General features: G+C 42.9%; 1 protein-coding gene across 1 annotated transcript in view; it reads left to right on the top strand.

Moving 5' to 3' along the window:
- LOC122540182 (dynein axonemal heavy chain 8-like) overlaps nucleotides 1-22,700 on the top strand; it is a 1,320,893-nt gene that overhangs the window by 927,159 nt on the left and 371,034 nt on the right. Inside the window, exons 52-53 of the mRNA XM_043675532.1 lie at nucleotides 1,384-1,524; nucleotides 13,123-13,351. Of these exons, the coding sequence (XP_043531467.1) occupies nucleotides 1,384-1,524; nucleotides 13,123-13,351 (370 nt within the window). The remainder of the gene's footprint in view (nucleotides 1-1,383; nucleotides 1,525-13,122; nucleotides 13,352-22,700) is intronic.

Here is a 22,700-nt window from a genome sequence, read left to right as displayed (position 1 = left end):
ACCTGGACAGGTTAGGTGAGTGGACGGATGCATGGCAGATGCAGTTTAATGTGGATAAATATGTGTTTATCCACTTTGGTGGCAAGAACAGGAAGGCAGATTACTACCTAAATGGAGTCAAGTTAGGTAAAGGAGCAGTACAAAGAGACCTAGGTGTTCTTGTACATCAGTCAATGAAAGCAAACATGCAGGTACAGCCGACAGTGAAGAAGGCTAATAGCATGCTGGCCTTCACAACAAGAGGGATTGAGTATAGAAGCAAAGAGGTTCTTCTGCAGCTGTACAGGGCCCTGGTGAGACCACACCTGGAGTACTGTGTGCAGTTCTGGTCTCCAAATTTGAGGAAAGATATTCTGGCTATTGAGGGAGTGCAGCGTAGGTTCACGAGGTCAATTCCCGGAATGGCGGGACTATCTTACACTGAAAGATTGGAGTGACTGGGCTTGTATACCCTTGAGTTTAGAAGGCTGAGAGGGGATCTGATTGAGACATATAAGATTATTAAAGGATTGGACAGTCTGGAGGCAAAAAGCATGTTTCCGCTGGTAGGTGAGTCCCGAACCAGAGGACACAGTTTAAAAATAAGGGGTAGGCCACTTAGAACAGAGTTGAGGAGAAACTTCTTCACCCAGAGAGTGGTGGCTGTGTGGAAGGCTCTGCCCCAGAAGGCTGTGGAGGCCAAGTCTCTGGATACTTTCGAGAAAGAGTTGGATAGAGCTCTTAAGGATAGTGGAATCAAGGGTTATGGGGATAAGGGAGGAACAGGATACTGATTGAGGATGATCAGCCATGATCATAATGAATGGTGGTGCTGGCTCAAAGGGCAGAATGGCTTACTCGTGCACCTATTGTCTATTGTCTATTGTCTTCCTGTTCCATTATGAGTTCCTCTTCCTGTTCCACTGTGAGACCTTCTACAGAACAATAGATGTGAACCCTTGACTTTGCTTTTTGTCCACTGTTGCTGCCAGATCTCTTGGCTTGTCCAGGCATTTCTCTTTTTGTTTCAGATTTCTACTGTCTGCAGTTTTGTATTTTTTTTACCTCAGTATTTAACTTCCATGCCAGCTTATAGTCCAAAAAGGAAAGATATGTACCCCCTTACACATTAACATATTAAATTAAGTTGTTTCATTTAAAATTTATTTGTAAATTTTATTTGAAATTTAGACTCATCAAGTTATATCTGTGTATTCAAGTTTCTAAACTCCTTTTGCTTTTTTTTTGCTGCTATCCATTAAAATATGACAAGAAAATTAGTAAATGCAGGTGAATAGTGTATTAATGTATCTTGCTTATCTACTATATTTTAGCTGATGAACTATGGTCTGAATTATGCCTCTTCTTTCATTATCCTGAAAGTTTCTATGTTTTGATTTGCAGGCTTGGTTGAACAAACGCACTCCTTGGGAGGCAGAGATTCTACAAAGCTTGTATAATGCATCCTTTGAAGATTCTTATCAGTACATGAAATTAAATCTCCATCCAGTTATGGAGCTGCTTGAGTGTAACTACATTGTGCAGGTTAGAAACATTTCTTTAAAATCAGCTTTGTTATAAAAATTGATTTTACACAACCCAGACTCCTTTAGTACTATTTTTGAGCACATTTTGTCACAGCAATAGTGCAGATTTATTCAAGTTGGGGTCACAGTGCTGTGCAGCCAGATATTACTTTGTAAGTTCTCACCACTAATTCTGGACACCATAAAGTTTCCTGGCTTCAGGTCAAACATTGGCAAGGAAAGCTCTGGCTAATTACAAACTCCTATTCTCTTTCAGCTGATCAATCAATACTTTTCCATATCAAGTGAACACGAACATTTTCAAGTTGCAGCTTAGCAACTGAACAATGAGCTTTAGAAACAAGGTGACCCCTCATTGAGATTCGAGTATCTTTAAGGTTATGATTGAGAGTAAAGGAATGAATCTTTATTCCAAATATTTGCAATAAGACTGTTTCAAACAACTCCTGTATCATGAAGTGAGATGAAATAGCTGCAGCTTGTTTAGGGTCTCAGGAATATCATTAAGGAAACAAACTAGCATCAAATCAATGTAGAATACAACAGGTTATTTATGCAAGATGACAAAGGGCACTGTAAGACCAGTTCATCAATGTATAGATTCCTTTAAATGAGCAAAGATTTATTGAGATAAAGCATTAGCATCATGTTAGTTGGCACAAGATAGAAGAGGGACAGAAAGAGGTCACGCCACTGTAGATTTTTAAAACTCATTCAGGGGCTGCGGGCACTGCTGGCTGAGCCAGCTTTTCTTGCCCACCCCGAGTTGACTTTGAGAAGGCGGTTATGAGCTGCCTTCTGAGAAAGGATGTTCTTGGTATATTTTTTAATGAAGTGAACTTAAGCTGAGATTTGAAGTTGATCTATGGACTGTGAGCAGCAACTTGTTTCAATAGAAGAGGAGAAGGAACAAACTGTTATTTGTTTATGAGGCTTGGCCTGGAAATTAATTGCAACTTGGTTCTTATTTAAAGTGCTCTATAGATGTTTCAGCTCCAGAGAGGCATTATGCTCAAGCAGGTAACTGGGACTTCATGGGGAAACAGCCAGTCTGGTATGGAGAGGCCAGAGATAGAAGTGATTTATGGACTGTGTTTGAGTCAGAAGGATGGGTCTGTGAAAGCTACAGGATGGAGGTTTGATTATTCCCTAGTTGCTCTCCCATTGTCAGCGTATGGGAAGTTCAGGGAATAAAGCTGCAGTTTTAAGTTTAAAGGGAATATTCCTCAGGGCCTGCTGGAAGCTAGTTGCATGCATCGGCTTCTTCAGAAACCAAGCAAGATACAATTCCACATGCCTGTGAGGGGACGGAGGGTGGAGTCTGCTTCAGTGAACTGCCAGTTACACTGTTATTTATTTTTCTTTTGATTCATCCCTTAACTGTGTCTGCTTGTCTATCTGAGTTTGTGTGAGACTGGGGGCTAGAATCAATATTGATGTGTTAAATTTTAGGTATGAATTAGATTATCTTGAGGTTTAACTTTGCTCTGATAGAGCTACTATTTTATCAATAAATTATTACATCTTTTGTTTACACAACAATTCTGGTTTCTGGTTTCAGTTATTCACAAAGTGTGGTACTTGTTATTCAAAAAGTTTGGTTAGGAACCATAGGGGTCAATTTTGAGGGTCATTGCGGATTTTAACGTTACTGTGTTGTGAATGCAGGAACAAGGAGGCTGATTTGATTTGGTTGTCTAACTCCATGTCCTAACATGGCTTCACACTGCTTCATAAACCACCTGTCCAGTCAACTGAGCTAAACCAACCCGCTATGACCACCAGTAAGATCCGCTGCCACAGTGATTGAGGCCATGGATGATGAGACGATAACGGCAATGCCGTCTTACTAACGTGCAGGATTCACATGATCCTGCTTTCTCATCAATCTGGGAGTCTGCATTCAGCTACCAAAAGTAGCTCCTGACTATCTCCTTCATTCACACCATGTCAAGAAACCCTTAGTGTACTTGTTCTAGCACTTTTCCTGTTAATGGGGGAGGAATCACAACTCTTCCCCTCCACATTAAACACCCTTCCCATCTCCTGGAAGGGTAAGAGTGTAATTTTGGGTGATTTCCATGACTGGTCCTCCTCACTCAGGACTAAGTCTTCCCGTTGGCTCAAGGTGAGGTCTTTCCAAGTAGCGTCCACACCTGATTCTCTGACACCGTTACCATATTTCCCTGGGAAAAGTACATCATTTTCAGGTTCCAGCTGAAATCTTTATTCCCCATTAGTGGCAGCCACAACAGGGCATCTGCGTTCACATGCTTCTCCACCTGTTGGTATTTGTTCTTGTATGAGTAGGCTGGCAGACCCAGTGCCTACCTCTACAGGTTTGCTGTCACTATTGCTGATGTAAACAGGTCAAAAATGGAGGTTAGCAGTCTGTGTATGTCAGTAGCATGAAGTACCTCCCTTGAAGGAAATGGTTGAACTTCTTAACACTGAATACAATGTTCAATCCTTCCTTTTCCACTTGAGCATAATTATCCTCTGTCTTCATTTGTGACCTTGATGTGAACAAAGTGGGCTTTTCCTCTCCATTTGATAAAATGTGTGATAGTACAGCATCAACTCCATAAGGCAAGGTGTCACACACTAAACTGCAGTGGCAACTATAAGCCTCCTCACATTCCTGGGTCCATTTCTACGGATGCCCTTCTCCCGGCAACCGATGCGTGCGTTTTAGCAAAGTTGCCAGATCAGACACAAATGTGCCACAGTAATTTACAAGTCCCAAGAATGAATGCAGTTGAGACACAGTCCCTGGTCTAAGGGCTTTCGCGTTAGCCTCCACCTATTGGGCATCTTGACTCGAACCTCACCATCGATTTCACAGCCCAGGTATTCTATAGAGTTTTTTTAAAAAACTCATATTTCTCCATTTTTATGGAGCCATGCTCCTGCAACCTTTTTAAATATTTCTTCTTAATTTTTCATATGCTTCTCTTCAGAGGATCCATTAATCAAAATATTGTCCAGATAACACTGGATATCTGGCAACCCACTTAATATTTGATCCGTGGCCCTCTTGAACACAGCTGATGATGATGTGATGACAAATGGATGTTGTTTCTACAGAACAGTCCCTGTGTGTCACTATTGTCAGAGGTGGCTTCGACTCCTTTGTAACCCTGATCTGTAGGTAGGCCTGTGACAGATCCATTTTTGAAAATTTCCTTTCCTCTGCCAGTCCACTGAATAGGTCTTCTAGGTGCAGAAGGGGTGATTGATCCGCACTCAGGACTAAGATGATCATGACATTAAAGTCACCACAAATTCTCACCATGCCATAAGACCATAAGAAATTGAGCTGAAATTAGGCCATTCGGCCCATCGAGTCTGCTCCGCCATTCAATCATGGTTGATACGTTTCTCAACCCCATTCTCCCACCTTCTCCCTGTAATCTTTGATTCCTTTAACAATCAAGAACCTGTCTATCTCTGTCTTAAATATACTCAATGACCTGGCCTCCACAGCCTTCTGTGGCAATGAATTCCATAAATTCATCACTCTTTAGCTCGGAGAAAGTGAGGATTGCAGATGCTGGAGATCAGAGTCGAAAAGTGTGGTGCTGGAAAAGCGCAGCATCTGAGGAGCAGGAGAATTGATGTTTCAGGCATAAGACTTTCATCAGGAATGTGGGGGGCTTCGTGGTTATTGAGGGAGTTGGGGGAGGAAAGGGACTGACAGATAAATGGAAAGATGGAGATGAGGGCAAGGTAGCTGGGAATGAAATAGGTAGATGCAGGTGAGGGTTGGTTGTGATAGGTCAGAGGGGAGGGTGGACCAGATAGACGGGAAGGAAAATGGACAGCAGGACAGTTGAAGACGGTGGTGCCGATCTGGGATGAGGTGAGGGGAGGAGAGATGAGGAAACTGGTGAAATTGACATTGGTCCCACATGGTTGGATGGTTCCAAGGCGGAAGATGTGCTCCTCCTCCAGTTGTCAGGTAGCTTGAATTTGGCAGTGGACGAGGCCCAGGACTTGGATGTCTTTGGCAGAGTGGGAGGGGAAGTTGAAGTGGTCAGGGCTGTTTGGTGAGGTGTCCCAGAGATATTCCCTGAAATGGGTGTGTGTGTCAGAGATGTTCCCTGAAATATTCCACAAGTTGCTATCCTGTCTCCCCAATGTAGAGGAAACCACACTGAGAGCAATAGTCCCAGTAGATGAGGTATTTGGATGTGCAGGATGTCAAAAGATCCTTTGGGGCCACCTACAAACAGACCCCACCAGCAGAGATGTATTTCCCTCCCCATCCCTATCAGCATTCCACAGAGACCATTTTCTCAGTGAATTCTTTGCTCGGTCTACTTCCACCATCAACCCACTCTCCACTCCCGGCACCTTCCCTTGCCACCGCAAAAAGTGTAAAACCTGTGCCCACATCCTCCCCTCACCTCCATCTAAGGCGTCAAAGGATTCTTCCACATCTGGCAGAGACCTTCCAGCACATCCAAGCACCTCATCTATAAGACCATAAGACCATAAGACATAGGAGCGGAAGAAAGGCCATTCGGCCCATCAAGTCCACTCCACCATTCAATCATGGCTGATGGGCATTTCAACTCCACTTACCCGCATTCTCCCCGTAACCCTTAATTCCTTGTGACATCAAGAATTTATCAATCTCTGCCTTGAAGAAATTTAGCGCCCCGGCTTCCACTGCACTCCGCGGCAATGAATTCCACAGGCCCACCACTCTCTGGCTGAAGAAATGTCTCTGCATTTCTGTTCTGAATTTACCCCCTCTAATTCTAAGGCTGTGTCCACGGGTCCTAGTCTCCTCGCCTAACGGAAACAATTTCCCAGTGTCCTTTCCAAGCCATGTATTATCTTGTAAGTTTCTATTAGATCTCCCCTTAATCTTCTAAACTCCAATGAATACAATCCCAGGAGGCAGTTTAGTGGATCTAAAAGAATCACTTCCTGCTACTCTTTGTCCACAAGTAGTTCTGTAAAGATACTTACCTCATGGATTAAATTCTCACATCAGTTTTCACCTACCAGATTCCTTAAGGCCTGGAAAACTGATGACAAGTTAAACAGTTAAAATTACTGGACCACTCTCCCAAACTGTCTAGATCCTTCTGCAGCCTCCCCACTTCCTCAGTACTACCTGCCTGTCCACCTAACTTCGTATCTTCGTAACTTCACTAGAATGTCCCCAGTCCCTTCATCCAGATCATTAATATATAATGTGAACGGCTGCAGCCCCAACACTGAACCCTGCGGACACCGCTTGTCACCGGCTGCCATTGCGAAAAAGAACCTTTTATCCCAACACTCTGCCTTCTGTCATCCCCCACCTCATCTACAATCTTCAATCCATACCAGTAGCTCACCTCGAACACCATGGGCCTTCGCCTTGCTCAGCAGCCTCCGGTGTGACACCTTATCAAAGGCTTTTTGGAAGTCTAGATAGACCACATCCACTGGGTTTCCCTGGTCTAACCTACTTGTCACCTCTTCAAAGAATTCCAACAGGTTTGTCAGGCACGACCTCCCCTTACTAAATCCATGTTGACTTGTTCTAATCTGACCCTGCTCTTCCAAGAATTTAGAAACCTCATCCTAAATGATGGATTCTAGAATTTTACCAACAACCGAGGTTAGGCTAATTGGCCTGTAATTTTTCATCTTTTATCTTGATCTACTGTGTCCGTTGCTCTTGATGTGGTCTCCTCTACATCAGGGAGACAAGATGGCAACTTGTGGAATATTTCAGGGAACATCTCTGACACACACATACACCAAACAACTCCACTCCCCCATGGCCAACCACTTCAACTTCCCCCTCCCATTCCACCAAGGACATGCAGGTCCTGGGCCTCCTCCACCACCAAAACTAAGCCATATGATGGCTGGAGGAAGGATGCCTCATCTTCTGTCTGGGGCCCTCCACGACACGACATCAACATTGACTTAATCAGTTTACTCATGTCCCCTCCCCCCACCTCATCCCAGACCCAACCCTCCAACTTGGCACCACCCTATCTCTAAGCCCCCTTTACCACTCCCCACCCCACATTCCTGATGAAGGGCTTATGCCTGACATGTCGATTTTCCTGCTCCTCAGATGCTGCCTGACCTGCTGTGCTTTTCCAGTGCCACACTTTTCGACCACTCTCTTGCTGAAGAAGTTTCTCCTCATCTCTGTTCTAAAGGCTCTTCCCTTTACTCTAAGGCTCTGCCCTCGGGACCTAGTCTATCCTGCTAATGGAAACATCTTCTCAATATCCACTCTATTCTGGCTTTTCAGTGTTCTGTACATATTAATTAAATCCCCACCCCCCCCCATCCTTCTAAACTCCATTGAGTATTGACGCAGAGTCCTCAAATGTTCCTCATATGTTAAGCCTTTAATTTCTGGGATTATTCACGTGTACCTCCTCAGTTCCTAAGATATGTGACCCAAGATTGCTCACAATATTCTAAATGTAGTCTGACCAGAGCCTCATGATGCCTCAAAAATACATTCCTGCATTTATATTCTTGTCCTGTTGAAATAAATACTAATATTGCGTCCAAAACTAGAGGGCATAATTTCAGTGAGGGGGGAAGACATAAAAGGGACCTAAAGGGCATCTTTTTCACGTGGACGGTGGTACGTATGGAATGAGCTGCCAGAGGAAGTGATGGAGGCTGGTATAATTACAACACTTAAAGGGTATCTGAATGGGCATATGAATAGGAAGGGTTTGCAGGGATATGGGCCAAATGCTGGCAAATGGGACTAGATATGTATAGGATATCTGGTTGGCATGGACGAGTTGAATCAAAGGGTCTGATTTGTTTTGTATATCTCGATGACTGTATGACACAATTGTTTTTGCCATCCTAACTATCGACTCAACCTGCAAGGTTACCTTCAGAGAATCCTGGAGTAGGACTCCCAAGTCCTTTTGCTCTTCCGACGCCTGAATTTTCTCCCTTTTTAGAAATAGTCTCTGTCTCTATTCTTCCTACCAAACTGCATGATCTCACACTTTCCTATGCTGTATTCTATCTGCCACTTCTTTGCCCACTTTCCTAACCTGTCCAAATCCTTCTGCAGCCTCCTGCCTTCTGACTCCTCAATGCTGCCTGACTCTTTATCTATCTCTGTATCATTTGCAAACTTAGCCAGACTGCCCTCAATTCTTTCATCTAGGTCATTAAGGTATAAAGTGAAAAGTTGTGGTCCCAACGTTAACCCTTGTGGAACACCATTTGTCATCAGCTGCCACCCTGAGAAGGACCCTTTCATTCCCACTCTCTACTTTCTGCCAGACAGCCAGGCTTCTGTCCATGCTAGTACTTTAACCCCATGGGCTCTTATCTTACTCAGCAGCCTCCTGATCGACATCTTGTCAAAGGCCTTCTGGAAGTCCAAGTAGATAACATCCATTGGCTCTCCTTGGTCTAAACTGCTCATTATCTCCTCAAAGAATTCTAACAGATTTGTAAGGCAGGATGTCCCCTTGATGAAACTATGTTGACTTTGCCCTATTTTACCGTGCACTTCCAAGTATTCAGAAAACGTAGCCTTCACAATGAACTCCAAAATCTGACCAATGACCAAGGTCAGGCTAATCAGCCTGTAATTTTCCATCTTTTGCCTTACTCCCTTCATAAACAGGGGGATTACATTAATGATTTTACAGTCCTCTGGGACCTTTCCTGACTCTAGTGATTCCTGCAAGATCATCACTAGTGCCTCCACTATCTCTTCAGCTATCTCCTTCAGAACACTTGGGTGTAATCCATCTGGTCCAGGTCATTTATCCACCTTCAGATTCTCTAGCACTTTCTCCTGAATGATGGCCACCATACTTACCTCTGTCCCTTGACTCTTTTGAATTTTTGGGATGTTCCTCATGTCTTCCTCCATTAGGACTGACACAAAGTATTTGCTCAGTTCTTCTGCCATTTCTTTGTTCCCCATTACTACTTCTCCAGCATAATTTTTCAGTGGCCCAATGTCCACTTTTGCCTCGCTTCCACCTTTTGTATATCTAAAGAAACTCCTGCAATCTTATTTTATATTACTGGCTAGCTTATCCTTATACTTAATCTTGTCTCTCCTTATTTCTTTTTTGTTGCCCTCCATTGGTCTTTGTAAGCTTCCCAAACCTCTGGTTTCCCACTGTTCTTTGCTCCATTATATGCTTTCTCTTTTCCTTTGATGCTATCCCTGACCTCCCTACTCAGCCATGGTTGCCTCATCCTCCCTGTACCATGCTTCTTTTCCCCCAGGATAATCCCTGCTGTGTCTCCTGAATTACTCCCAGAAACCCCTGCCATTGCTGCTCCACTGTCTTTCCTGCTATGCTCCTGTCTCAGTAAATTCTACCCAGCTCTCCCTCATGCCTCAGTAGTTGCTTTTATTCAACATTAATACCATTACATCTGACTCTCCAATTGAAGAGTCAATTTGATCATATCATGCTCACTGCCTCCTAAGGGTTCCTTCACGCGAAGCTCCCTTATCAAGTCTGCCTCATTGCAAAACACTAAATCCAGTATTGCATGTTCCCTCGTGGGCTCCCCCACAAGCTGCTCCAAAAAGCCATCTTGTAGATATTCCACAAATTCCTTTTCTTGCAATCCACAACCAACCTGCTTTTCCCAGACCACTTGCATATTAAAATCCCCCATGATCACTGTAACCTTGTCTTTCTTACACACCTTTTCTATCTCCTGGTGTATCTTGTGCCCCACATCCTGGCATATCTTCCATTATGTTTCTTTTAATTCTACCCAGACAAATTCAACATCATCTGACCCTACATTGTTTCTTGGCTATCAATTTAGTTTCATTTCTTATGAATAAGGCAACCCCACCCCTTCTGCCCAGCTGCCTGTATTTTTGATAGGATATATTTCCTTGGATATATTCAGCTTCTAGTCCTGATCCCCTTGCAGCCACATCTCCATGATTCCCACCACATTAGACCTACTCATTTCAATTTGCACCACAAGCTCATTTACCTTATTTGTTTTTAATGCTGCTATGATTGAATTGGCCTGTTCATAGTTGTTACTGGTTCTAATGCTTCCAGGTTCACCAGCCATTCCAGACCCTGCTCCACTTTAGGCCAGATAATGTATTCAGGCTTCTCGGGTGAACCTCTGGCTTCAGCAATAACTTAGTTTCAACTCCTTTCATTTCCCCCAGGGTTCCTTTGAAGACATCTTTGTGCTTGCCCGGGATCTCTTATAAATGTATGTTTGAGTCTGCCAACCTATTAACCATGCCCATATTCAACTTTAAATTTTGTCATGAGGATCAGGACTTCATAATGCCTTTTACTACATAAAGTGGCAATTCTGTACATTGATCCCTTAACTATATGGTCACCAGTACATAGACCTTCAGTGGCACCATTTATTCCATGTATGTCTGTGTAGAATCTTTGCACGCTTCAGTGGTAGTGTCCTTAACATCTCTCTGTAGACTGATTTAAAAATAAGGGACACTGCTGCACCCGTATCCATTTTTATTTTTACTGCCTTACCCTCTAATTCGGGAAGAGCCCAGAAATAATCAGTTTCATCCGTACTGATGGTATGTTTCACCTAAACTTTGCTGACCTTGAGCATTCTGCTTCTTCTGCTGACCCAGCTGTGTCCCTGTCTAATCTCTGGATAGCAGCATGTAGCTCATCTCTCCTCTTCAGGGTTGATTCTCAGAATCCCCTTGTCTTGTTTGGGTTGTACCCGGCAATTTCAGGCAATATGACCCCATTCATTTACACCTGCGGCACGGGGCTTCCCGAGTTCAACACATTGTGGCTTTGTCACATTAGTGGCATTATACGATCGGTACCGTACTCAACTGACTTTCCACTACTTATGCACCCAGGTATCATAGGCCAAATGAGTTGCTTTGCTGGCAATCATCTCCATCGAGATAGTTTCAAAAACTACCTTGAAATCTATGTCTCTCCTTGTTCGTAGCTTCCACTGCTTCACTTCATGTCAGAGGCGAAAACCATACAGTCCCGCAAAGCATCTTGGAGGAACCCATTGAATTTGCAAAGTTCTGCTAACCTCTTTAAGGTGGCTACAATTTGGGTAATAAACTCTCCTTTACCTGTGTACTTTACCTGTTTATAAAAGCAGAAATATTCCATGATCATCAGCAGTTTAGATGCTAAATAATTTCCAAACACTTTGATGGCTCTTGGAATTCTTCAAGAATTTCACTGGTCACACCTCAGAATTGCGAAGGTCTTGCTCCCGATGGTACTTATGAAAACCAGTACCATGGTGTCCTCAGCCTCTTTGTTCACATTTAAGAACATATTAAGGCTTTCTGTGCATTAAGACCATTTTTCTGACCCCTCATCAAATGGTCCCATCACCTCAAATTGCCCGGCTATTTTCTTTTCCTGCCAGTGGAAATCTTTCCATCCATTAGAGTCTAGGAGCAGAAAGCAGACAGAGACTCATTGATGAACACTCTTGTGTTAGCTATTTCCTCACTGACAGTGTTAGCATACTGTTCCTCCCTGGCATTGCTGCATCTTGAATCCCCCCATGACCACTCTTTGGTAGCTGTCAGGCAAATGCGTACTCTCTACTTCAGCCATCAGCTCGAGTTGCCATTTTCAGCTCACTCCCTGGTGAGTGCCTTCTTTCCTGGTGGCCCAAATCCTCTCACGACTGCTGCTCTCCAATGAGTATTTCCCTTCCTGGCGATGATGACCGCAGCCCGTGTCACTGTGCAGTTGCTTTCCTGATGTTACTTCCTTATGCTGTTTCCAAAGCCTGGCAATAACTCCTCTGGACAAAAAAAAAGCTTTCTCACACAGTTCATTGACCAGATCCCAGTTTCATCCCCTAGTGTTATATTGGTGCTTCGTTTTGAACTGAGAGTTATATACCAGGTAGACAAGTGGCAAGGTGAACAGGAGCACTTTATTGGCAATGCTCATACCTCTTCAGCTGATTCTAAACAAGACCCAAGCTCCACCCAACCGGTCACTTGACCAGTTCTCTTAAAGGGGCAGCTCCCCCAACTACATATACATGTATAGCACTCTCCATTCCCACTCTTGTCCAAGGCGTAAGTGGGGCCACTTTCCAGGTCTTCCAACTTCCCTTGAACTATTTCTACTAGCCAGAAAAATGAGGTTGAAAGAGTGGCATTAATTGACCACATAAGAGCCTGAGGCAAAAATATAAATTGTTGGGAAAGTTCAGCAGATCTGGTAGCCTTGTGGAGAGAATCAGAGTTAGCGTTTTGGGTCGAGTGACCCTTCTTCAAAACATAAGAGCCTCACTGGGGTAAGGATAGTTGGACTGAACTAGGCCTCACCCATCCAACCAGTTAATTGCTGACAGATTGGGGCAGATAGGAAGCCAGTGGGAAGGCCATGTGAGGAAGCTTATCGACCCCATCATTGCAATCCTGTGTTTAAGGTAACATGAAATTCAGCCCTTGTTCTTCTTTTCTCTCACACTTGGTATATTGAATAATGCTAATCAGGTGTATTAACATCCATTGAAAAATGGTTAAAGTGTTAATGTTTGCTTTAAAGGAAATAACAAAGTCCTGGTGATATATTCATTAACAGTGCATATTTTTCTATTCCCTTAGTCCATAAATCTGTTGGAAGGTTTATTGGAAGTTGGAGTGAATGTTAATGATGTACAACTTAGGCGGCTCTTTGTATTTGGGCTCATGTGGAGTGTTGGTGCCCTGTTGGAACTAGACAGTCGAGCTAAACTTGAGAAATTCCTCCAAACACACAACAGCAATTTGGATCTACCTGCCATTCCAGCAGGTAGCCCTGAGACCATGTTTGAATTTCTTGTCAATCAGCAAGGTATGAGCAATAAGCAGTTTTACACATAATTGTGTACATTATACATAAGTAACAAAGTATTTAAACAGTTTTAGGCTTTATTGGGAATATGTTTCTGAATTCCTGTTTCCACATAGAACATTAAACACTAAAAATGTATGTTGGGTTTTGTGAGATGAGGGAACTGAAGGAAATCAGTGGGGAAATGGGATTGGGATAAAATAACTCCATAGAGGACAGTATCCCATCACCAAGTCATCCTTTGTTTATAAATGAATAGTTTTTGACTTTCGTACTGTCTCTTCAGAGTCACCTACCAGAGTGGCAATATCTCTAACATTCCCCTTTTATTTTTATTTTTTTATTTTTTTATGACAACAGGATGCCAGAAATAACATTCCCCTTTTAAACTATCAGCTCGGGCTCCCTGATTGGACCAGATTAACAGCCACAATTAGGGAACTCATATTCTATTATGTCTTGCTAGCTGATCTCATTACAGTGACTACAGGGGAAATTGATAGGATTAAAGGCAGATAAATCCCCAAACCCTGATAGCCTACATCCCAAACTATTAAAGGAAGTGGCCCTTTATTGAATGCGTTGATGGTAATTTTGCAATCGTCAATTGACTCGAGAACAGTTCCTTCACATTGGGGGATAGGTAATATAATCCCTCTATGTAAAAGGGAGACAGAGAAACAACTGTGAATTATAAACCAGTTAGTGTGATGTCAGTAATGGAGAATATGTTAGAGTCCATTATGAAAGATTTAGTAACTGAGCATTTGCAAAACAGTCAATGTGGATTTATGAAAGGGAGTAATGTTTGATTAATCTACTGGAATTCTGTGACAATGTAACTCATAGAGTTGATAATGGTGATCCAGTGGATGTATACATTTTGACTTTCAGAAAAATTTTTGTAAAGTCTTACCTAACAGACTAATGTGTAAAATTTAAAAAAAACAACATAGGATTTGGGTTAGTGTATTGAAATGAATAAAACCTGGTTGGCAGACAGGAAATGCATAGTAGGAATAGATTGACCTTTTACCGAATGCCAGGCAGTGACAAGTGGGGTCCTGCTGAAGATCTAGATCCCCCCCAGGAGGAGCCTCTCGGTTCTGCGAATGGTCAAAAGAATCACCAGGAGTATGGTCTACTTCAGTAAGGTTTCATAGTTTAATCATATTGGCCGGGCGCAAATTTGTCCAGCAACACAGAGGTTAAAAGCTTCTGTGTTCCTTGGAGAAATTATGCAATTGAATTTGAACAATAAGCATTTTTTTATATGTTTCTTAAGAGACGATACAACCTTAATTATAAAGGAAAACCAATGAAATGTAAAAAGGTAACATAATGGACGGCATGTTAATCCAATCATATTTCATGGGAAACAGTATTGTCTTACGCACATTATCACCTCATACTCGTTATTCAAGGTTAGTAAGGGTGGTCAGTTGATGTCTTATGATTCATATTATGAAGACTCCATTGTCTGCTTTATCTTTTAATTCAGCTAGATCAGCAAAGCAGGAATACAGCTTCTAACCATTTTAGCACAGTATTAACCTGAAGCCATTTTGTTATGTTACTTTATATTGAAAAGCCATTTTGTGGTTAATAAAAGCTTGCATAGAATTGTTGCTCCTGACAACAGCCTGAATCCAGATTTTAGATCTTCATCTCCCCTCTTTGGTCATTCCATGACCACACTATAATAGGAGGGCACAGATCAGATTAATCCAATTGAATGGCAGCCAAGGATTACCATACTTTCTCCTCCTCCAGGGAGGGACCGGGGCAGGTAATGGCGCTTCCTCATCTTCAACTAAGTGGAGAAGCATTTTCTGGGTGGAACTAATGCTGTCAATAGAAGCTAATATTTTGGCATTAATACACTTAACAATAGCAATGCCAACAAAAAGACCAACTAAGACAATAGCTGCACACATTGCCATATTGATCAGCCAGTTGTACCATGAGCCAAAACCCCAATCTCTCCATTCTGCACCTTCATTCATTTGACTGGCGAAGGTGCGGATGTTATCTATATGCCTAGTAATATTTACGATGAGGTCAGTGACCCCCATGATGCATTTACCTTTGACTATAGTGCAAACTCCACCTTCCTTTGTATGTATGTAAGCGTGGGCATACTGGTTTTGTTGGGTAAATAGGCGCAATTCTGAAAGCATGTCCCTAACTCCTGATAAGGCATCAGTTGTCTCATTACCCAAAAGGGTGCGACCACAAATGAGATGATTACGGTTTTGATAGCTAATTATTCCTGCAGATCCTCCTACAGAAAAAAACCACTAAGAAATGCATATTCCAAAGAGTGAGTTTTAGTTTTTCTTAAAGCCTTTGGATTTTTCCAATCTGCGCAGAACTCAGGGAGACTGAAAGTTTGACAGGGGAATCCCAATCTTGTTACCAGGTAATTGGACAAGGAACCTTGTTCGGAAAAGGAGTTCCTACAGCTACGGCATGAGGAGTACTTATTTTATTCATGACAATGTAGTTAGTTGCCTTATTATGGCTAAAAAATAATAACCAGGTTTGGCATAGATAATGGAGGGACCTTCCTAATAAGAAACAGGCCTATCTTTGTGACTTCCTGGATTATCTGGATAGTCCATGAATACATTGTATTGTCTTGGGGGCTTAGGGTGAAAGTTGTCCAATCGAATGAGGTGGGTCTTTTGGTAAGAGATATGGTTATTGTCCCAGAATGGTTCCTTCCATCAAGCAAATGGAAAAATATGGGTGCAATTAAGGGTCTCAAAATGAAGGTGAGTACTATTATCCATTCCGCAAAGGGCCTGAATACCAGTGGTAATAGAGACACACTCCCCCTTAAGGTATACGCATGAGATGTGAGGTCCTTCAGGGGAGCAGTGGCAGCTGGTACATTTGATCATAGCACGGGGGATAGTCTTAGTTGCATTTGCCTAAGTGAACCCCTTCCCTTACCATTGTAGCAATTTGAAAAGGTTATCACGGATTTATTGGAGGAAGTCCCTAAGCAACTAACAGGTGGGGATAGATAATAATCAAAAGAAATATTACATTCCATAAATGCTTTAGAACCATTCCATACTCTTTCTGGATTCTGGAGGATAAGAGGGGTCAGGGAACCTTTTGCTAAAGTAAGGACATAACAAGCCACTTTATTCTTGCCAAATATTCTATTGTGACTTTGGAGAAACAAATTGTTAGTGAAAGATAAATTTCCCCTTTTTCTCTTTTGTGGCATGTTCCATTTAAATGGGGGCAAGGCTTACCAGGATTGCCCACAGTACAACTGTACAATCAAATTGGCACATAACACCTTTAAAAGGGTAAAGACCATTGGGGCTTGTTCTGTAAATGGATTGTTCAATCTTGTTGAAGTAGGTGACCACTATGACAGTCATCTTGGGTAACATTCCATGCATCGAAGGAGTCAGTTTCTTGCATAAATGGTATACAGTATCTGATTGTTCAGGATCACACGGATAGACGGTCCCTTCTTGTGCACTAACGCTGGCAATGGCAAGTTCATATAGCAGAGTAAGCTTGATTTTGATCCTGGTAGTCATTTCTGAATCAAGAATTAGGATATCTAAAACAGAAGGAAAATTACTATTCCAAAAAAAAAGCAGCTGTATCGTAATAGTCTGGTTCTGATTCCTCTCTCAGTTCCCTTTCATTCCCATCATCTCCATCATCTCCCCCCTTTTGAGGGGCTCATGCTATGACCTTACAATGATGGATGTGGACCTAGGCAGAAGGCCCAGCAACTTTAACAGCAGTTGGGTTGATGAGGAGGACCTGAAAGGGTCCTTCCTATCGAGGTTGGAGGTTGTGGCATGTCCAATTCTTGATGAGGACAAAGGAGCCTGGCTCAATAGTGGGAACACCATCAAGGGAGGGGAGTTTCTCGTAAGCAGCGCATTCTCTGGAATGAAGTCCTTGCAAAATTCTTGTTAAGGAGAGGACACAGGAGGACATGTCTTCAGCCATGTGGAGAAAGTGAACAGGGGCGGTGGCGTCACTCCAAGGTGTGAGAAAGGCTCGGTCATAAACTATTTCAGCAGGAGATAAACAGATTCTACCAGCAGGAGTGCAGCATAGGTGAACCAGAAGTAGTGGTAATAGTTTAACCCAGGAAAGGCCTGTCTCCGAAGTCAATTTTGTGAGTTCAGTTTTCAGAGTCAGGTTACAACAATCCTGATAGGACCTGCAGCCTGTGGGCGATAAGCACAATGGAGTTGGCAGCAGATGCCAAATTGAGAGCATAATTCTTCATTTATGTCACCAATAAGATGAGGACCATTGTCAGAAGACAGACAGAGGGGAATGCCAAAGCGGGGAATAACCTCCTTAAGTAAGATGCTCACAATAGTTTTGGCAATAGCATTAGAAGTAGGGTGAGCGTCAACCCAATTAGAAAAAACATCAACAATAACTAAAACATACTTACAGTTTTGACACTTTTGTAACTCAATGAAATCAAGTTGAAGGGTTTGAAAGGGCCCCTCAGGGAGGGATGTCTGTCCCACAGGGCAAGGAATACCCTTCTCCGAATTATGGTCTTGGCAGGTGAGGCATTTATCACTGACCTGTTGGGCCATCTGCTGGAGGCACAGATGCCACCAAGCGGTTAAAAGTAGGTCAGACTTTGAGCGAGCACCACAGTGTACATGTCAGCATGGAGACCTGTCCCTAGAATGCAGGCACAGATGAGGGCAAAAAGTTTAGCTTGCTGGGCAGAAAAATGGGTCTCAAAGGTGGCAGACTCCAGGTTAGTGCCACAGTCATCAACTATTGCATAGCCTAAAAGATGAGTTCCTCTATGGTCAGTAAAGGAACTACCATCAGTGAACATTATTGATATCAGCATCTGAGATAGGGGTGCCAGAGCGTTCTGGACGAACTTGGACATCCTCATTAATGAGTGGACAAGGGTGAAGGAGGATGAACCAAGAAATCGGCAGGGTTAATGGTAGTACAGTACTTAAAAGTTAATCAAGGATTGTTAAGGAGATCAATCACATTATGGTTTTGGCGAGCAGCAGTCAAATGTTGAGTTTGTAATTGTCCCAGGAGGGCAACTATGGAATGTGAACTGTAGATGACAATGTCCTGTTGCAGTATGAGATTCTCTGTGGATTGTAAACTGAGCTAAATGGCAGTTAAGATTTGAGTGCAGCGGGATGTCCTAAAGCAACATGGTCAAGTATAGTAGAAAAATAGGCAACTGGGCGATGTCGATCTCCATAGAGTTGAGTGAGTACTGAAGAGGCACAGTCATCCAGGATGGCGCAGTACAATTGGAAGGGTCTGTCATAAAGTGGTCTTCCCAAAGCTGGAGCTTGTGACAAGGCTTGCTTAAGCTCATCGAAGACTTGCTTTGCCTCTGAGGAGAAAGTAAATGTACCTTCATAGGAGGGAAATGGAGTCAACATCTTAATATGGAGAGCCACTGGGGATCCATTGTCTACAGAAGATGACCATGCCCAGCCATTAGCGCAGTGGTTGGGACTGTGAAGTTGACAATAGGAGTGATGCGGCTTTGAACCAGAGAGCATGAATCAGCAGATATGATAAAGCCTAGGAACTTGACCTGAAATAGTGCAATGGAACTTTCTGTGGAGAGACTACATATCCTAAGTACTTTAAGTAATTGAGCAGGAGGAGGACAGCATCAGAGCAGTTGGATTCTTCATCGATACTGGTGACAAGGAGGTCATCTACGTATTGGATTAGTGTAGATCCACTTGCCAGGGTTAAAGACTGTAATTGTTTCTGTAAGGTTTGAGAGAAAAGTGTTGGAGAGTGAATGAAGCCTTGAGGTGCTCGAGTCCAGGTTAGCTGCTGTCCATTAAAGTTAAAGGCAATAAGTACTGACTGTTTTCATGAAGAGGCAAGGAGAAAAAGGCATGCTGGAGGTCAACAACAGTTAAAAATTTAGCATCTGATGGTATAAAGGAAAAAATATGAGCTGGGTTTGGGACCAAGGCATGAAGTAGCTGGACAATGGCATTGATAGCTCTTAAGTCTTGAACCAACCTATATTGGTTTGGCTTGCCAGGCTTTGGGACAGCCCTAATTGGAGTGTTCCAAGGCGATTGCCAGGAGACTGAGAATGCCTTGATGGAGAAAGTCATCAATTAAAGCAGTAAGGCTTGGTATTGCTTGTTGTTTCAGTGGATATTGGCAAAGAGATGATAGAATAACATTTGGTTTTAAGGTAACTTGAATGGGTTTGCAATCCATGAGTCCAACATGGGAAGATGTCTCAACCCATACATCAGGGTTGACTAAATCAAGGATGTCCCAATTCTCATGGTGCTGGAGAGTGGCATTGCAGGAGGTAGGAGTTGGGTAATAGAGGACAGTCATGTGCTCTTGACATGTCTGCAACAGGTAACAATGTGGGTCAGCCCTGGTAACTATACGGTGGACCATAGGGCCCAGTTCCTGAGCATGATGGGGGGGATTAACTTTCTGAGTGATGTGTGGGGCTGAAGATTCCCCTTGTTTCCACAGGTGAGAAGGTAGTTGAACAAAATCTGCTTCTCATTCTGGATGGTGACCTGAGCCAAAATCTGTATAATCCATTCAGTACCAATCAAGTCTGCAAAGAAGTTTTCAGGAAATTTATCTTGGCCTAGTTGATCATAAGCAAGGGTGATGTGACCTCCAGGCACTTAAGAGTCAAGATCAACTGACCACCATTGAGGTTTAGTGGACACATACAGCTGGCATTCAACTGAGTCAGAGTCAAGTTGGATACCATCAGGGGAGCAGGCAAGTTTAACTTGAAAGGCACACAGCAGGCGTCAGACCATCAGGTTGCATGATAATGTGGTTGTAATCACAAAACGATGGTCCAGGGAATAGTCTTGGAAATAGACGGAGACTGGATCAGAAAGTGGATATCTGTGGCTTTCTCCTTGGAAACCAGATAATTTCTTCATCTGTTTAGAGATTGGCAGATTCATGTCAGATTTTGCAGAAGACATTGAAGCCCCAGTGTCAATGAGAAAAGGGTACCACTGTTGTTAACTTGAAGTAAGACTATGGGTTCCTGCTTGGAAGACAGAAACCATAAGGGAAAATTATTTAGTCATTGGGAAAAGGGATTATTGTGTGAGAAATTGGTGATCTGTCCTCTGCTTTTTGCTTGTGTTGGAAGGTGATTGTTATCAGAAGGCTTCGCCCAATTATCACAGGAGGTCTGAAGATGATTCCCATAATTTCTTTCTGGTTCCTTTTTGTTGCCTCTTTATCAGAGGTCCAATGGTGAGGACTGGCATAAATAACGCAGTTTCAGGTCAAGCAGTCATGAGCCCAGTGATATAGGCTGTTACAACGAAAACAACTTGAAGACGGATGCCTAGGAGGAGCCCCTTGGCCACGCCCATGACTGTGGCTTTGACTGGGTGCAGAGCCACTACTATAACGCATGGGTCATTGTTGGGAAGCCTCCTTCTGGATTACAAATTCTGATTTTACACGGATTGGAGGTTTGTCTTCGCCTTGCCATTTCTAATAGAACAGTGGAGTTAATTAGGAGTGGCTTCAACACAATCCAAGTCATTTGTCTTGACTGCAGTGGCTCCAGAGGGCAGCAAGCAGTTTAACAGCATAGAGTTATATTGAGCATTGATAGCATTGAAATCTCGAGCCAAATCACTGGAATAAGTTTCATAGCATTCTCTAAAGCATTCAAGGAAGTTCTCAGCAGACTCCTAACTTTTTGGGTGAAATTCGAGGACACACGCGAGGTCAATAGGCTTTGCTAGTAAAGCAGATGGAGCAGCAAGGATATCATCTTGTTGTTGCTGGTCTTGGGCTACAGCATTAGCAAAGGCAGTAAAAAAAATTATTGTGACCAAAGCATTCAGTAAAGTGGGCATATTCAGAGCAGGTGAGGGCTTGTTGAAGAAGGGCCCAAAGGTCCTGAGCATTACCATCATAAATTTTAATTGTGGTACTTAGAAAATCGACGAACTGCTGAGGCACTTTGTGGTGGTCTGGTGTATTACTGAGAATGGACATCATTTCATGGGGCTTCCAAGGACAATAAATACGGATTGTAGCGTTTTGACCAGCAGTTCAGCAGTTCCCTCATAGGGAGCATGCCTAATGCAGGCGCTTCATCTTCTGAGTTCTCAGAAGAGGGACATGAAGGAGTTTTTAATCGCTGAACGTGGTGTTTATTAGAGGATCGGTACTGTTATAGTTTTCCCTGACTGCAAGTGTTATAAGCAACAGGATCATTAAACTGGGGAGGGGATGGGGATACAGAAGGGCCTGCGACAGCGACATATGTTTTGGGTTGTGTGGCAGGTGCCAGGCTAACAGTAATCTGGGGATTGGAAGAAGAAGCAACATTTGCGGAGTCAAAACTGGGCTGGGAAAACACAGGGATTGGCTGCGGGGGAACACTGGGAATTTGAGAATTAGGTAAAACAGTTGTATATGCCGGAGGCTGAGCAATCTGTGAGGGAGAAGTTGGGATAGGAGGTGCTAGGGGCCCTGAACTTGTGGGTCTGACAGGGACTGGGCTACCCAGGGGAGGATTAGGATATACTTGCAAGTTAGGCACAATTGGAGGAGGTGGCGGTAGCAGTGGCAGTGGAAAGTAGGAACATCATTCATCAAAATCCAAATTTTCATTGTCTCCCGCGCTTAAACCAAAGCCAAGAATTGAACTGCGCAGTTCTGTTTGCTTAACAGCCACTAGTGACTTTTCCTTTTTTTTCTGTTGGTGTTAACTTGAGCACATTCGGTTTTGAGGACCTCAGTAGATTTCATGGTACCATCCGCAGTTAATTCAATCCCCAATTTAGTGGCAGTATCCTGCCATGAACATAAAACTTATTCCTTGCGGCTTTCATCGCAAAATTGTCACCAATGTCTAATTAGTTCCTTCGTCTTGGATCCCATGTTCTGCTGCCAAATCAATTGCTGAGCTGATTTAACCAATTAAATAGTTTCAGGGCCACCTAGTGGCCACTGCTCATCACTCAATACTGTATTGAAGGTGCCAGAAAGTTTTCGAAAAGCCTCAGAATTTTCCGGAAACTTCTCATATATTTTAGTTAACGTTGAAGATGGATCTTCCATTTCATCTATATGATTACCCATCCTTAAACAACCTTCCTTTTAAAGTACTGACTCAAACTTTTACTATTCAACAATCTGACTTCCACTAACCCTTCCACAAACCCTTCCAAACCTTCAAAACTTTTGTTATGAAATATTGTGATACTTCCTTTTTCATTGAGCGAATTAGGTATTACTTTAGACAATGAGGAGAAAGTGAGGACTGCAGATGCTGGAGATCAGAGCTGAAAATGTGTTGCTGGAA

Source organism: Chiloscyllium plagiosum, chromosome 3 (genome assembly GCF_004010195.1).
Source record: "Chiloscyllium plagiosum isolate BGI_BamShark_2017 chromosome 3, ASM401019v2, whole genome shotgun sequence".
NCBI lineage: Eukaryota > Metazoa > Chordata > Chondrichthyes > Orectolobiformes > Hemiscylliidae > Chiloscyllium > Chiloscyllium plagiosum.
This window is presented reverse-complemented; position numbering and strand designations above follow the sequence as displayed.